Here is a 17,547-nt window from a genome sequence, read left to right on the forward strand (position 1 = left end):
GAATATCAAAACTAGAATGGTGGTTGTTAATGCAAAAGCATGATATATAGGAAGCACCCCTTAATATCTAACTCCCATATTCCCTATACATAGTGGCTTATGCTTAGATTTTTTTAAGATATGCAGTACTACATGGGTTGTTACAGTGAATGACAGCAGCAACAATGACAACAAAAGCAAACCATAGATGTTATTTCAAAAAGTAGTCGGCAGTTGAGAGCAGAGCAGCTCATAAATTTCTGTCACTGTCCACAAGACATCTGTTGTAATGGTCCTTGATCCTGAATGTCCATCAGTTCTTCCATTTATTGTCCTGAAAGAAATTGCAAACAACAAAATAACTGTGACTTGTGATATCAAATATGTATATCATGGCATGTTAGGAACTAGCAGCACAAGAGAGATATTACATGTTGCCAAATCTTACTTAATTATGATCAAATAGTGAAGGAACAACTCAAGTGATGTTTTGTTGTTGTTGTTTTTTTTTCAAAACCTAAAAAGCACACTTGAAACCACCTACTGCAATCATTAGCATTTATGTACCAGTAGTGATGGGAGGCTGATGCTCATTAAAATAAATGTTTATTTTATTTTTAAAACATAATGAGATTCAAAAAGAAAGCTTCATCGATATTTTGCATTATTTTTAGTTTATTAGTTTTTCATTAACCCTTTGAAGACTAGTCCAAAGTATTTCTCAGGCTGGGGTACATAGGAAATGCATGTATAAAGGAAAAATCAGTCTGTCTCCGACGGGTTGACAACATTTTGGGAGAAAATAGAGGGAGCTCACCGAATTTCTGAGGACGATATCGCAGTGCCTGTCAGCATCTTCGTCCATGGCGCACTTTGGCCTGTATCCTATCAGGCGCTGGCGATCCTTCAACTGTGCCAGCGTGTCGATGACGACGCGGTGGTTCTTGAACTTGATCGCCATGGCGATCCTGGCCTCCTGGTCTTCTATCAACATCATGTACCTGCCTATCACCTTTGTGGGGTGAGACGAATGCCAGGAGGAACAATTATCATCAAATAGGATAGAATATATGATGCTCTGTTATACAGTGGCCTACACTCAGTCTTGATGTATCACAAACACTGTAAAACCAGAATTTTTTTGCATAAATGAAACTTTCACAAATTTCGCAAGGAGCCAAGATTCAGGAAAATAAAAATGCACATACGTAAAGGTTTCTGTCTACACAATGCATTGAATGCCAGTCGCCAAGTCCCAAAAGTTTCATACCACCAAAAAAAGGCCGTCGGCTCCAATTCACAAAATTTTCATGCCGCGAATGTCGCTGGTTTTACAGTACATGTCCAACAACATTTTGAATCAGTGTTAAAACCATTACTAAGAATAGAACCATTGAGACTTTAAAAACTGTGATGCTATGGCTTTAATTAGTTGTGCACACAAATGATTTTATTTTCTTAAATTAGTAATAAGTGTGGATTATCATCTTTAAATCAATGAAATTCAGTGGTCTTGTTTAACCCTCAGTATGTTACCGATTTTGGATAGTGTGTACAATGCTGGAGGGTTTTCAGTGCAAATTGGCACTAAAAGCACACATAGGGTGTAAAAATAAAATAACAGAGTATCTCCACAAGTGCAATTGCTGGTTTTATTTTTTTTTTTCTCTCTAGCAGTTGAACAGTAATACATTACAAAATCAAACTGAACTCAATGAATCCAAAATAGGTCACATCAATGACAAGTCAGTGAAATTTACCACAACTCAATTAAATCCAGCACATACAAAAAGTTGGTGTACTCTTACAAAGGCAGAGGATATTGATAGTCTTTACACCTCAAGTCTTTAAATAAAAAGTATGAAACATCCCTTTTAGCTATCTTACCTCATTTGGGGCTTTCACAGTCTGCAGGATGTAGACTACTTGAGAAAACTTCACAGCTGCCTTGAGTCTAGCTTTACCAAGCCAATTCTATGAAAGAGGAAGAAGAAAGAGAAGGAAATCTTAGTGCTACCATCTTGATTGGTGCAGTAACATGAAATATCAGATACAGCTGTAGGGTCAACTCTTAAGGTGAAAATAAGAAAACAGTAAAAACTGAAAGAAAGCCAAGCTATATGATCGTCAAAGTACTGATTTGGTTTGTATTGTGGCTATAGTGCAGTGCCGATATAATGAAATGAACTACCTCATATAACATTTTACAGGTCCCATTCCTTTAATATTCTTTTGTTTTATCCCTGACATCACCCAGTGTAACAAGAAAATTTCAGTGGTCCCAAGCAGGTTGTTAAACAAGATTCACCTGAACAGAGACAACAGATCATGTGAGCATGTAAAACGTAGTCTATGTGCCCAGACCTGTGTGAGCATAGACAGCTGGTAGGGGACAGAAGGGTTTTGCAATCTGGGCCAAATAATGATATGGTAAAGAAGGACTTTCACAAAGCAAAAAAAAAAAAAAAAAAAATTATGGCCATGCATTATTTTGATGAATAAATACATTATACACACAGATTAATGTTCCTCAACATAACAAGTGTGTACTCCAAACTTTTTCATACAATGTAATACATAATCGCACCTTGTACAGCTTATTGCAAACAATTTTAATATGCGATAACAGCGTATTCACACAACAGCATATAAGGGCATTCTTTTCAGAGGTTTTTCTTTTCTTTTCACTTGCTGTGACAGGACTATGTTTATTTTTCTACTTACTTTGGAAGTGAGAAGTGCTTCCACTTGAGACCAGTCATTCAGCCGAGCGCGGGCGAGCAGTGCCTGGAACAAGAACTGCTTGTCTGTCAGCTTAAAGTCCCTCTTCAATGAGGTGGGGCTGCTTGGATCCGTCTGTGTGATCCCAAGAGAAAGGGAGGGAGAGATTAAGACAGGTTTCATACATCAACATGCCATTAAAAACTCACTTACAGGAAGTTGTGCTCATTTGAAATGCATCACGGGAAGTGCTGGGACCTCAATATGACAGACTCCCTGTAGCCTGACATTCCAACTGTAAGATATGCAATATCATTCACAATAAATCACGCTTATTTAAATGGATGATTCATGCACTGATTTGTTTTTACTGCAACTGACTGAAAAATTGCCCTTCATTGACCTGGGGGGCATTTCATGAAGCGTTTTGTCTGATATTTCGTCTGACAAACTGTTAAAAGTTACAGAAATCCATGCATCTGATTGGCTGACAGCAAATTTGTCAGACAAAGTTGTCGGACGAAATGCTTCATGAAATGCCCCCCTGGGGGGCATTTCATCAACGAGTTCGTCGGAGTTTTCACCGACAAATTTGCTATCAGCCAATCAGACGCAAGGATTTCATTAGCTTTTAACAGTTGCCAGTGTAAATCCTTGCGTCTGATTGGCTGATAGCAAATTTGTCGGTGAAAACCTCCGACGAACTCGTTGATGAAACGCCCCCCTGATCTTATGGTAATGAGCACTAATTATTGAGCGTTTGGAGTAACAGCCAAGATAAAAATCATGGGCACACATCCTGCCTGGGTATGAAAGCCCATGCTTTTTAGTTGCTTACTATCTGATTACAACAACATTAATGACTTTGCTTATTTACGTTGATGTAGGGCACTTTGTCAATCAGTTGCTTCACCAACGTTTATATCTTTGCTGTTGTAACTGAGGGACACCAACTACTTATTTCCAGGCAGGTACGTGGCGCAGATAATCAGATTGATCAGATTGATCAGATTGATAATCAGATTAATCAGATTGATTGTACGTGGCGCAGATAATCAGATTGATTGAAAAGCGCCAATAAACACCACCACCAACCAACCAACCTATCACAGACAAAAAAAAAACCACAAAATCTGGTGATCCTTTTGTCCACTTCACTAAGGGCATGTTTTGACTGCTCTGAGTAATGGGGCATGATGATCATTTCAAATGCCTTGAAAGTAATAACTTTGAACCCAAGCGCATGATCATGTCAATCTTTCGTGGAGTAACCAGAGTTGGTAGTTTTCTCATCATGCTCTCACCTCTTGAATGTTGAAGTGGTAGAGGCAGCAGTAGAATAGAGTTGTGATGACAGGTTGGAAGTAGAGACAGGTCTTCCTCGGCATCTCTCGGAAGGGAGACCTTCCTTCTTCCTGCCACTTCCTGTCACGAGGCTAGGGTGAAAAAACAAACAAACGAAAAAGAAACAAGAAACAGAATTTCCATTTAAAAGGTCATGGAAGTAAAATTGGCAGAGCAAAAATTACTTTTTTCTTGAGTGCAAAACTTGATATATGCAGCAACAAATTCTGCTGCTTTTGGCAAAAACCATGACTCTTCTGCTGATAGGCTGACAACTGCTTTGATTCAAACACACAGCTGTATTCAACTTAGCCCAAGGAAGTATGCATCTCCTACCTTGTTTTTTCATATAATCTAAATTGCTTTTTTTTTTTTTTGGGGGGGGGGGGGGGTAAAGGGCGGAGTGAGTGTGAGGTTTACATCTGTCCAGCAAAAATTGACATGTAAAAGACATTATCAAATATCTTCCATTATCTTGCAAAAGAGAACCTTCTGATGTAGTCAGCCTTTTTTCCAGTCATGAGGAGTTATCTTAATTTAGTTTTATTCACTCTCACTGGTGGGAACGTTCAAACTATGAAGCATATGCACATAGCATCCTTCTCATAAAGGGAAGAATACATACAAGAGCACATGGGTACCCACATGGCTCATAGTATCCACTGGATCAGGCTCCAAAGCGAACATGATTATTATTGATGAATGTCTGTGTGAGCTCTTTATTGTGTATCTGAATGAAAGACGAGTACAGCATACCTCAATGTGAAGCTGTTTGTTTAGCAGCAGGACCTGCTCATTAATCAGTTCGTGCTCTGTGGAGAGACTGTCCACCTTCCTGAACCATGTCCTGGGGGGGACAAAGTAAAATGGCAAAGAGGGAAAGGAAATTTTGTCCATGAGTTAGTCTAAACTATAACAACAATAACAACGATAATAGAAACAATAACAACAAATACAACAGATACTACTACTACCTCTTGTTGGCATCCATCTGTATCAAGAGACAATGGTATTCACCCTGCACACAAACACCAGTTTATTTTTTGCTGCAGCATTTCCTGCTATGACTATTAATAGGCCAACTCTTGAATGGCAGTCTCTGCTACACTAGCTGCATATGAAAGAGGTCGGCTGTGGAGATGTTTTGGGCATAGCAGCTGTCCTCTGTTTTCGAACTTTTCGGGCTTCCAGTGTCTTCTCATTTCTCTGCGTTTCATGCCATCACGTTCGACAAGTCTCCACCTTGTACAATCTGCAGCGATAGTTTCTCAAGTCAGAGTCCACTTTCAAACCAGTTGATTTCAATTCATGTTTGCAGACATTCTCGTACCATGATTACTACTATAACTATTGCAACTGATTGACAAATTGCCCTACATCGACGTAAATAAGCACTGAATTGATCAGTGTTTTAGTAGTAGCCATGATAAAAAATCATGGGCGTACATACTCGAGCAGGACTCGAACCTACGACCTCCTGATCACCGGACAGGCGTCATCTCCACTAGACCACCGAGCTTTCGCCCGACAGCAAGTGTTGGTTCTAGTCCTTATAGCATGCAGCGGGTTCTGCTTTGTTATTCAAATTCATGAAGTTCTTCCGTCGAGATGTTTTCATTGCAACTGATTGACAAATTGCCCTACATCGACGTAAATAAGCACTGAATTGATCAGTGTTTTAGTAGTAGCCATGATAAAAAATCATGGGCGTACATACTCGAGCAGGATTCGAACCTACGACCTCCTGATCACCGGATAGGCGTCATCTCCACTAGACCACCGAGCTTTCGCCCGACAGCAAGTGTTGGTTCTAGTCCTTATAGCATGCAGCGGGTAATTTGTCAATCAGTTGCAATGAAAACATCTCGACGGAAGAACTTCATACTATTAACTACTCTTCTGCTATTTCTGTTCCTAATTCTCTCTATACTATGACATATATATCTGGGATCAAACTCATCAGCGTAATATCTAAACTTTTCTAGGTTCATCAAAGCTTATGCTCATCAAAAACATTCAACTCCAGTCAAGATTCTTTGGCTCTGTGAGTTCCTACATAGAAATCAGTGATAAAGCTGCACCCCATTTGTTATGGGGATTCCTAAATATATCCCAGTTGGCCCTGTCTTCCCATTGCGTGGTATCCCAACGCTACTGTGTAAGTGAACATTTTTGTGGTGTTGAAATTTTCATGCATTTTACGTGACCAGAAACTAGTGCGAAAATAAAAACATGCGAATATTTTTCAGTGTCATATGGTCCATTAATATACATCTTGATTCCGCAGAATTTAAAACACATAAAATTCATCTTACCCAGCCGAGTGAGAAGAATTACTCGCACAAAAAATAATCACTTTACTGGGTCTTTAATTGGTGTTTAATATAAAGAAAGCCAAGCTGAACACTGCATATACACAGTGTAACTTCACTTCAAGATGGGTGAAATGTTTTATAATTACATAACATCAACAATGGGAAACTCACCCGTTACAGTGCATGAGGTTGTTTAGCCGTGCCTGCGGTTCTTTGGTCTGAGTTGCAAGCTTGTATCTCCACAACTGTTAGTAAGCAGGAGGAGAATGAGGGGAAAAAGGAGTTGGGTGGTAGGGACAGAAACACAATTGAGGTTTGATTCCAGTTGTGCTTGACTGCATTCGTGACTACATATTGTGAAAAGAATATTCCTGCAATGGAACTACGAGTTCAGCAACAATCAAAGCTAACTGACACAAAAGTCATGCTCACAGCACAAAATATAAAGTCATGCTCACAGAACAAAACATTTGGTGTTAGAACATAGTAGAATGTATCTCATCGGATTGGGATTTGTTTATGTCTTACTGTCAGTGCCTATCTCCTATAACCTGCTAGCCCACGGAAGCAGTAATTTGAAATAGCTTCAATTTGATATTTTCTATGATTTGGGAGGTAAAAATGTACATGGTAAACCAGACTCTGTAAAACACCTTAAATGCCTTACATATGAAAATGAAGTATATAAACGAAAAAAAAAAAAAAGTCTTATTTGATTACAAACTCTAAAATATCATGCTTACAGGGAATGGCTAGTAACTGATCAGTGGAAATCAGTGGGAATGCTGAGGGATGATTGTTCCAATTCTTGTGGGATTCATTTAAGAGTACATTATATATCTATTGCTATGTGAAAATTATTTGCTTCAGAACAGTCTCATATTCAAGTAATGTGCAGTTTAATGTTTCCAGGCCAGCATACCTGTACAGTGACAGGGCATTAAACTGCACATTACTTGAAAATGAGACCGTTCTGAAGCAAATAATTTTCACACAACAATAGATATATAATGTACTCTTAAATGAATCCCACAAGAATTGGAACAATTATCCCCAGCATTCCCACTGATTCCCACTGATCAGTTACTAGCCATCCCCTTTAAAATCAACATCATCACACTATCATGAAATAAAATGAATACTTACGGCTGCTTCATCAGCTCTCTGGAGTGCTCTGCCATAGAAAAAAAAAGAAGAGAGAAATAAAGCAATAACTATTGTTTTGATCAAACTTTAACATCAGTGCATGGTTAACAGTCTGTTCTATGAACTGTGCACATAGCCCCATAATACTTGTCGATCTGAATGCAATATTGAGATATACATTACTCAATGTGTGATTTGACTTGATGAGTGTTGTCTCTATTGCAACTGATAAACAAATTGCCCTACATCGACATAAATAAGCACTGAATTGGTCAGTGTTTTTAGTAGTAGCAGTGACAAAAGGGTATACAAACTCAGGCAGGATTCGAACTTATGACCTCCTGATCTCCAAGATCTCCTGATCTCCACTAAAGCACCAAGCTTCTACCCGACAACCAGTGCTAGTTCTAATCTAAATCTTCTCAACTGTTCCAAGAATTTTACCATTTACCATGATGGTGAACACTGGCCAAGTATTTTCAATCTGGTATACACAATCTTCATTTGAAATATTTTTTTATCAGTAATCACTGTGATATACAGAGCAGTGGAAAGGAGGGAGTGGTGTTTGTGTCTGCGATGTTAAGACATGATTAATGTTCTTGTATCACGTGATCACTCTCTCTGATGTCCCACATCTACAAGATCTTTTTGTGTTTTTGTTCTCAACAAAGCAAACTGGGGGGGGGGGACACAATGAAATTCCACAAGGCAACCCTGCTATCAGGTAATTTTGTGGATGCACCACAAATATGGACTCCTTTTAAACAACTTTGGAGATATTGTCATCCAATCATTGAAACCAAGACCTTCGAAAACAGAGGCGATGTATCAGTGTTTTTGTTTTGTGGTTTATTTATTTTTTGTCACATGATGAGTTCAGCATTGTCAACACAGAGCAGGAAGGATATCTTTCAGGAAGTAGAAGCAAACTTTTGTCACACGGTACTTCCATCTCACTGCAGTACTGTTTTATTTTACCATCAGACATAAGCAGTGAACAAGCAATCTCTGCATTTCCTACTCACCCTAGTTCATTTGCTACAGAGTCATTACGACTGTTGTAGGACTTGATGAATGCTATGTACTGGTTGACGGCTTCAGGTCTCTTTGATAACTGAGCATAAAAGATTGACTTGCTGAGTGTCTTCTTCAAGAAGATCACAACCTGCAAAAAGGATTTGGGAAAACATGATTAGATCCCATGTGGGGCTAGAAGTATTCAAGGTGGTATTCTAAATTTCCAAGGCAACATGAAGTCTGTCATATAATGTCAGGTGGTATATTGCATCTCAGTTCATAAATTTGATATTTATACATTCAGTGGCACCTGCAATAGAATACTATCTATTTCATTATTCTTAATTTACTGTGGTAAAAATTCAAATAGCAGAACAAAGGCTCAGTTTATTAAACACAACAAAGGCAAATCCTTTGTAGATGGGTAGATCATCTATCAGCAAACAGTTATTTTAAATACAGATTTAGTGCTACCAGTGAAGCCCTGAACATTCACAAATCTATGTCATATTAACAAATGATCTGCCTTATCTTGCATCCTCTAGTTTGGTTAAATTTCATCAAATAATCCTAGAATTATTGCACAAAATCGTAAAATGTGGAACACAAACCTTAATATTGACTCTATAACCTTTTGATCTTTATTCTTTACCAGATGTCCTAGCATCAAAGAGTAAAATTACCTAAATTTGGCATTTAGTCCACATGATTTGATTGTGTAATCACAGTTTGGAAATTGACCTTTAGTCTTCAACTTGTGACCTTAACCCCAAACCACAACCTATGACCTTACACCATGACCTTTTCATCTCATCAATTTAACTTGACAGTTTATGGTGAACTGAGATATCCCAAATTACTTTCAGGTTATCACATTAACAAGAAATAATCATGCACAAACATGCAACCACATGACTCAAGGCTATCGCACACTATACAACTCTTGGTCACCCGACTGGCAGACTTGTGATCTGAAATTAACAAGTGTGTTTATACTGAGGCTATTGCGATTTATTTCGGATCCAAAATCGGTCAATCATGCAAATGAAAGCCATAATGTGCAGTGGCCTTTAGGAAATTGAAAAAACAACACAAAACAAAACTAATAGCGAAGTGCAGAGAGAATATTCTAGATTATCATAACCGATATAAATGCAAATCATTATCATCATTAAATAAAAATATTACAATGATGCCTTCAGCACAATACAAAGCTGGAGACTGAAAAATACATATTTCTGATGAATGCTATGATTTAGTCTATAAACTTACAGCCAGAATTGCATTTCCATCGTGGAAGCCAATGGCAGCATCAAGCAACGAGAGCTTGTCCTTGAGGGATTTGTATGGCTCCAGGGAATATCTCTCACCAGTGATGATGCGACTGATGGTGTCCGCCACGGGCAATGCAGACCACCGAGACTTCTCTAGATTCTGCAAGCCACGAGGAGAGAGGAGGGAGGGAAGGTGGTGTGACAAATCTGTTCGGTGTGACACAAGATGCTGTTAAGACTGAAATTCAAACCATTTTCATTTTCAATTGGTTGCAGTGTAATTTTCACTGGGAAATTTTTTCAGCCAGTATTTCTGATAACCATACACTTACACTGTAATTCTTAATTTGAAAACATTACACTAAACAGATATTCAAAGAAACTTCAAAGGAAATGTTACAAGCTGATATGTAAGATCAATCATTAACTACATTGACAATTTTTTGCTACTACTGTATAAGCTGTTATATTCTGCGAAGTTTAATTTTCACAAATCACTGTTGGACCGTGAATTTATCAACGTGAAAATGTCGCCATGCACTAGGGTAGTAGAGCACTTACGTTAGCATTGGTGTCGATTCGTGAAAATGTCTGTGATCTCCTCATTCGCAAAAATATCGGTACACAAAAATACCAGCTTATACAGTATTTGAACTAATTCTGTACTGTATTTTACAGGTATTTTGATTCTGACAATCCAAAAGGAAAATTACATAACATATAACAATGTTCATATTTCTACCATCAAACTTTCACCATCAACACTCAATCAATTTCTTGTGGCCCATTTCCACAACCTAGTGGAATTCCATCCAAAGCAACAACATTTGGTCTTTACATTGAATCTCCTGGAAAAAATCCCATCCATCCTATCAAATAATCCCTACGATCCAGAATAAAAAAAAAAAAAATCCAAAATCAGAATCAGAATACTAAGAGATTGTAATATTGCTACATTCACACTGCTCCACATGTTGGGTTTGATGAACTCACTTTGATTTTCCTATGCAAGGCATGAATCTCTGCCTGGAGTTTGGCTACTTCTGTCATGGATGGTCTGCTGTCTCTCTTCACAGCTGTAGGAGCAAGAAGAAAAATGCCAAGACAATGCTTCATTATCAATCTCCTTGCATTCCAGCAAGACTCAAACATAGGCTGCATTTATAATCTTTACCATGTTTAAAACATGTTTCAATACCCACTAACTAAACACAATTGCAAAGGCCCTTTGTATAACGTTTCTCGAGTTGTTGCATTTATCATCTCTATTACAAGTCAAGAGGAAGGCAGCTCCATTGAGCTGTTTAGCCGAAGGAGTAGAGGTCATGAAGTCGGCGTTGGTAGGTCTGAGCTATAAATGAATTTCAAACAACTTTGCATTTATCATCACTACAGAAATGTGCTTCTAGCTAGAAAGCCTTTGAGATCGCAGTTTTTTTTTCGCATTTCAGGAAGGCATTTGTAACCCAATAATCAAAACACCTCTGCCTTTATCATCAGCAAAATCTCCCTGAAAGTGTGAGGATACCTTAATTCCATGCCAGAAGTGAGTTCGTAATGGCCATAGATTAGAGGAACAAGGATTTCAGACTGATGACACAGTGTGAAGGGCTGAAAGAGTAGGGTGGGGGAAGGGAGGGGGAAGGGAGGGGGAAGGGAAGGGGAAGGGAGGGAAGGGATCTGAAAGGAGGAACCAAGCTCACCGTCGTCGATGGATGCCGTGCTCCCCTGTGTGCTCCCATGAAGAGATGACTGGGGGGATGAGGACTGTGATGATGCTTTCTTGTCTCCTGCTAGTATAACCAAGACACGGCAATGAAATGTGACATTAACCACCAAGACATTTAGAAAACACAGCATGACATGAAAATGGAGAAGAAAAGATACATGTTTCTTGGTGGAAAGACGTGACGGGCAGATCTGATGCTGTCCCTTTTTTTTTCTTCTTTTTCTTTTTTTTTTTTTTCTGTGCCAGGATTCTAGTTTTCAGGGTTCCATGATAACTTTTGATCATTTCGTTGGAATTTCTTACAACATTAGCTCTTATTTGAATTGAAATTATGATTACAAAGAGATGCAAGTATACACAAATGAACTCTGCATAAAAAAAAATACACAACTGAATAAAGCACCATGCATCAATGAATATAAACATACATAAAGCACATATATCAGATTTGCAAAAATCAAAAACGGTACCACTATAGGTTTCCAAACATTAGTCCTACTCCATGAGCTAATATCTATTTGCACGTATAAGGGCAATTACCCCCAGGCTAAATACTGGTTAGTGATAAGGTTAGAGGAAAGATTAGGGTTAGGTTTAGGGTATAGAGTTAGGGTTAGGATTAGGTTCAGGATTAGGATTAGGGTTAAGGTCAGGGGAATTGCCCAGGGGGTAATTGCCCTAAACCCTATTTGCAACAAACACTGTATTCTTTGTTGTCAATAGGTTCTAGCTCATCATGACAGTGACCATGACACCTACCACTGAGTGATTCGCTGGCCGATCTCCTGTGGACAGATATTGCCTCATTCCCAGTTGAGGAGGCTGGACTGCTGAGGGTAGAGGTAGCCGGGCTCACGTTTCTGCCCGTGACTGCTGAACCCTCCGCCACCATGCTGCTGCTGCGGGTCGTCTTGAGGGTGACCGGCACCGAAGTGGACGTCGTTGCTGCCGGGGAGGAAGCAGAGGTAGTCCCTCGGGCCGACTGGAAGCCACTCGGGTGACCGCTGAAACTGCCGGACGGGGGTCTTGCTTTGCTGAACTCTGCATTGGAGGTGTGCACATCACTACATAATCTCTTGATAATGAGACTGTTCCTGACGGTGATATAACTATGTCTTTTAAGGTCCGTGCAATTTCAAATAAACTTGTTTCTCGTTAATAGTGGTCCTACTTGCCTATTGTGGTCTTCTTCTCTTCTTCCAAAAAAAGAAAACCTCTGTTACATAGCATTAAACTGCACAAGTATCACGCAATTTACCTAATGAATTCAGTAGAATATGATATGCACACGTTTACACAAAACTATTGTATGTATTAGAAGCTACAGATGAAGGACTTACAAACCTACAGTGAGAAACTGTGTGATATCCTCATTGCATCAATTTTCAATTTATTCAAGTACTCTGTAAATGAGCCTCACCATGTTGTCAGACAGTAGAATACATCTTATACCACATATACTATATGATATTCAACTCTTGTTTACAGTTGAAAAGTAAATTGATTCAATCATTTCTGAAAATAAACTGCAGTAAATTGGCCCCAAATGAAATTCTATTAAACAAAAGAAATTTGTTGAAGTTGCACAAAATCACTGCATAGAAATTAAATAACGACACAAATTAGACATCACAAAAACACCATGATGCTCAAACACAAGAATGCTGAGCAGAGTATACTACATGTATAAAATACAATATCAATGCAGCATATATCTTAAGAATTCTCCTACTTTGAACTCCTCCATCAACACTGATGAAATTCTGGTTCTCTTCTTCAAAGTCCAACCCAGCTTCCTTGAGAGACTTCTGAAATGAGTGAGCTTCCTTTCTTGTGGGGCTGACAATATCCTACAAGAGGCATTGAGGGAAAAATAATTATAGAATACAAAGAAACATTTTTCTCAAGATTTAACATTGTAAATATGCATTGCGTAACATCTACAAATAACGTCAGAGGAGGTCTTTCAGAATATTGTAAAGCTATCTCTGCTTTGCAGAAGTAGTTTCACATCACTATGTTTCAGATAGCATCTTTACATGCTTCATTACCCTACTACAAAGATATAATAGCTTTGGTTGTATTACATCCAAATACTAGATCCTGAAGCTCTTTGAAACCTACAGCAAATCGTCTTCTGGCAACAATAACAACAAACTGACTGTAATAATTTTCTGCAACAAACTGTCAGACGGTCTTCAAATATTTGTTAGCCCATAAACTTGACATCAAAATTGTCATGAACTAACTTGCAAATATACATTGTACATGTAAACATACAACTTGTACAGACACACTAGAATAATAATAACAGCTACATCTGTATCTAATGCTTTGTCAACAGATATCCACTCACGGAAGATGGGTTGTCATCAAAGAAGTTTTTCTTCTTCCGTCGAGACTCAGTCCAGTATTCCTCATCACCATCATCAGTCATATCTGCTGACCATCCTCCATTCTAAAGCACACAAAGAAAACACAAAGAAAATATCATAAACAAAATTGAAAAACAAAGTATTTGAATATCTAGTGCGAATACAACATCACCGACAAAAAAAAAAGCCAATTTGATGATACAATATGAGACATCGTTCACTAACGTTGTCTGAGTCTTACATGGCACCAGACAAAAGCAGGTAGATGTGGCAGTACCCATTTCCATTGACATGAATAGTTTGGTGTGCTAGCTACAAGTCACCTATGACATTAGTATTACATTGTGATCTGGTAGAGCAGTCAAGTACCAGGTATTACAATACTAATGCAGCCAGCACACCATGCCACATTTCATCCTGTCAGCATATATAGCAAGTTTCAGAAATGGGTGACAAGAACTCCTACAGGCTACTACAGGGCGGCCAACCTTGAGTGAGAGTTTGGAGTGAGACACGGGGGGGGGGGGGGGGGGGGGGGGGGGGGGGGGGGGGAATGGTGTGTAAGGGGAGTGTCTTCTCCCCCCAAAAAAAAAAAATTTCCACAGGAGGTAGCTTTGAAAATTTTATATCTTAAATGGTGCACTCTGGTGCATACTTCAGTAAAGATTTCAACACATGCATAGAGAGTGCCTGTGGGAAAAACTTGAAAGTTGGACTTGGGCATATTAAAAGTTAGAATTAGAGTAAATGTCCCAGTTTGTGGCCACTACAACATATTTGGCAATAAAACGCTGAACACAGCGACACACTCTATACATGTATATACCACACATTCACTAACACACTGCTAATCTACAAAAATCAACCAATGACATGGGCAAAATCTCCAACCAAAGTGAGATATTCTCACCTACATGACGACATCTCGCATCCAAAATGTCATTTTCGGTACTTTTCGGAACAAGTGGTCTAAGAAACTGGATTTTTTTGTCATTTCCCAATGTTCATGGATTTTGAATACATGTCCTCACATGGAAATAGAACTTTCGCAAGCCGATGTGGGCCGCCATTTTTTCCGGAAGTGGGTGTTACGATTTAAAAAATACAAAAACATGAAAAAGACAACAGTAACACCGGCACAACTGCAATCCCTGTTTGTGGTCAGTGCACGCGCGCCAGCCTTTTTCACGTTTTCTCAATGGGACTTGGCACTTACGCAACGTTTGCGAGCCAAATGAAGGCATTCAGCAGAAGATCGCGGAGCACGTGCGTATCGCAGAGGAATTGTACACCTGTACATCAGGCCATGAACCGGACTACCACGGTCGCGAACCGGCGGACGATGTACCGGATCGCGGCCGTGGTCTTTTTTTACTATCGCGATGGACATTGGTTTTGTGATGGTGACAATGATGTAAATTGGTAAGTGGTCAACCTCTATGATATAACCTGGGTTAGAGAAATTTGCAAGTTTGCATTTCAGAGTGGAAAAACTCTTATGAGGCCGCAAACCGGGACACTTACTCTACCTGGGCTTTGGGGGCATTTCTTGTTTTACTCCTGTTTGGGGGGTTCAGTGCGATAATTCTTTCACCAGAGTGAGACAGTTAAAACTTGGTGAATTGCTTGAGAGTTGGCAGCCCTGCTACTAGCATAGACCCAGCTTACTTTACTAGTATAGACCCAGCTTTAAGACACCATAACTTATGTCAGCCATAACAGGAGAAGTTTCCAAAATGAGAAGAAAAGATGATTCAGTGGGTAATGCAATGAGCCAGGTGTTTTGCTTTTGTCAGTGCATGCAATTGTCTATTTAATAATCAACTATTTTTCATGGCATTGAGCCCCCATTATGGTGGAAATGGACATGAAAGTATCTTTTTTTTTAAACATGGTTGTCATTTTCCTACAGAACTGATTATTTTTACTCTAAATGAATGTACACATCATGCATAAAAAATGTGTGAAATAATGTGTGAACAATGTCAAGAGGCAGATTTACCGTAATTAATTTGTCGGTCCACATCATGATTTAGATTTAGATTAACAAAGCAAAGGCCCATCATCAGATTATTAATTTGCATCTCTGATGCTCTAAATCACTAATCAATGCATCTTTATAGTTTTATAGATCTAGTAGGGCATTATCGTGAAATAGTCCACCAGGCCAGGCACCACTCCATTCACTCACACTGCCATTCATTTCGTCATAGCCGGGGACTTCTTTCAACCTCCATAGACTTTGCACAGAGTGGAGACACACACGCAGAACGAGAGGGGACCGATATTACGATTTGGCCTTTTATAGTACATGTCCACAACTGTATTATCACGTTTCAAGTTACTGTATGTAGTCTGTTTTGTTTGTTTTGCTTTTTCGCGGGGCGTTCGTTCGTGTGCTAGAATAACCTCAGGATAACATAAAATCAAACGTGTGGGACTGAGTCACACTCTTACTCACAGAGACACAGGCTCACGAATTTTGCCAAAACAGAGACAGGGTTCGAGTGATCAAGACTTATCAACATTTTCAGGATTATCTGCACGTAATATTACTCACTAATGAAGACGCCATAGTTCTTGAAGTTATTGTCGACTCTCTGAGATATTACTCATAATATTTTACACGGAACTCGCTGGTGGTCGAGATGCGATGGGTGTGCTGGAGCAGGTAGGTGTTCCGCTCTGATGAGTGGTGGGTCATCGCACTATTATTAGGCAGAGGCGAGGCCAGTCAAGGGCGTGATGAGTGCGTTGTCTCTGCCTGTATTGCCCGTCCGCCGCCACAGGATCTGGCTACAAGCATCTACTAGTACAGTATCTATCTCTCTCCCTCTCTCTCTCTCTCTATCCATCCACAGGGGCGGATCCAGGAATTCTGTAAAAAAAAAAGGGGGGGGGGGGGGCTGACTAATATTTCTGGTGCCACTTCCGGGTTTCATTCCATATTCTTTTTCTTTTTCTTTCTTTTGTTTTTAACGAAAAATAAACGGGGGGGGGGGGGGGGGCCTTGTACCGGTTGCACCCCCCTCTGGATCCGCCACTGCATCCATCCATCCATCCATCCATCTATCCATCTATCTAGCTATGCATCTATCTATATTTCTGGTGCTACTTCCAGGTTTCATTTCATATTCTTTTTCTTTTTATTTCTTTTGTTTTTAGCGAAAAAATAAAGGGGGGCCTTGTGCCGGTTGCGCCCCCCCCCCCCTCTGGATCCGCCACTGCATCCATCCATCCATCTATCCATCCATCCATCTATCTATCCATCTATCTAGCTATGCATCTATCTATATTTCTGGTGCTACTTCCAGGTTTCATTTCATATTCTTTTTCTTTTTATTTCTTTTGTTTTTAGCGAAAAAATAAAGGGGGGCCTTGTGCCGGTTGCGCCCCCCCCCCCCCCCCCCTCTGGATCCGCCACTGCATCCATCCATCCATCCATCCATCCATCCATCCATCCATCCATCTATCTATCTATCTATGCATCTATCTATCTACCTATCTATCTATCCATCTATCGATCCATCCATCCATCCATCCTTCCTTCTTTTTGTCTTTCTTTCTTTCTTTAGGAAGTTGCTACCATGCAGCATCTTGTTTCTTTCTTTCTTTCTTTATGACATATCTCAAAAATGTTATGA

General features: G+C 39.5%; 1 protein-coding gene across 2 annotated transcripts; it reads right to left on the reverse strand.

The window, feature by feature from the left end:
• Positions 1 to 209: 209 nt before the first annotated feature.
• LOC139719327 (spermatogenesis-defective protein 39 homolog) lies at positions 210 to 16,502 on the reverse strand. Of its 2 annotated transcripts, none has more exons than XM_071630744.1 (16): positions 16,464 to 16,502; positions 13,885 to 13,986; positions 13,261 to 13,378; positions 12,288 to 12,569; positions 11,503 to 11,589; positions 10,793 to 10,875; positions 9,798 to 9,959; positions 8,534 to 8,673; positions 7,506 to 7,533; positions 6,531 to 6,604; positions 4,801 to 4,891; positions 4,005 to 4,136; positions 2,704 to 2,835; positions 1,867 to 1,953; positions 797 to 991; positions 210 to 313 (listed from the first exon to the last, which is right to left on the reverse strand). In XM_071630744.1, the coding sequence occupies exons 1-16, from the start codon at positions 16,476 to 16,478 to the stop codon at positions 293 to 295; spliced, it is 1,749 nt and encodes a 582-aa protein (XP_071486845.1). In that variant the 5' UTR covers positions 16,479 to 16,502; the 3' UTR covers positions 210 to 292. The 2 variants fall into 2 exon arrangements, with proteins under 2 accessions (XP_071486845.1, XP_071486844.1); XM_071630743.1 differs by having other exon boundaries at positions 11,503 to 11,592.
• Positions 16,503 to 17,547: the final 1,045 nt, after the last annotated feature.

Source organism: Diadema antillarum, unplaced genomic scaffold (assembly GCF_040938485.1).
Source record: "Diadema antillarum isolate AM-2024a unplaced genomic scaffold, OU_Dant_1.0 scf00000109, whole genome shotgun sequence".
NCBI classification, from domain to species: domain Eukaryota; kingdom Metazoa; phylum Echinodermata; class Echinoidea; order Diadematoida; family Diadematidae; genus Diadema; species Diadema antillarum.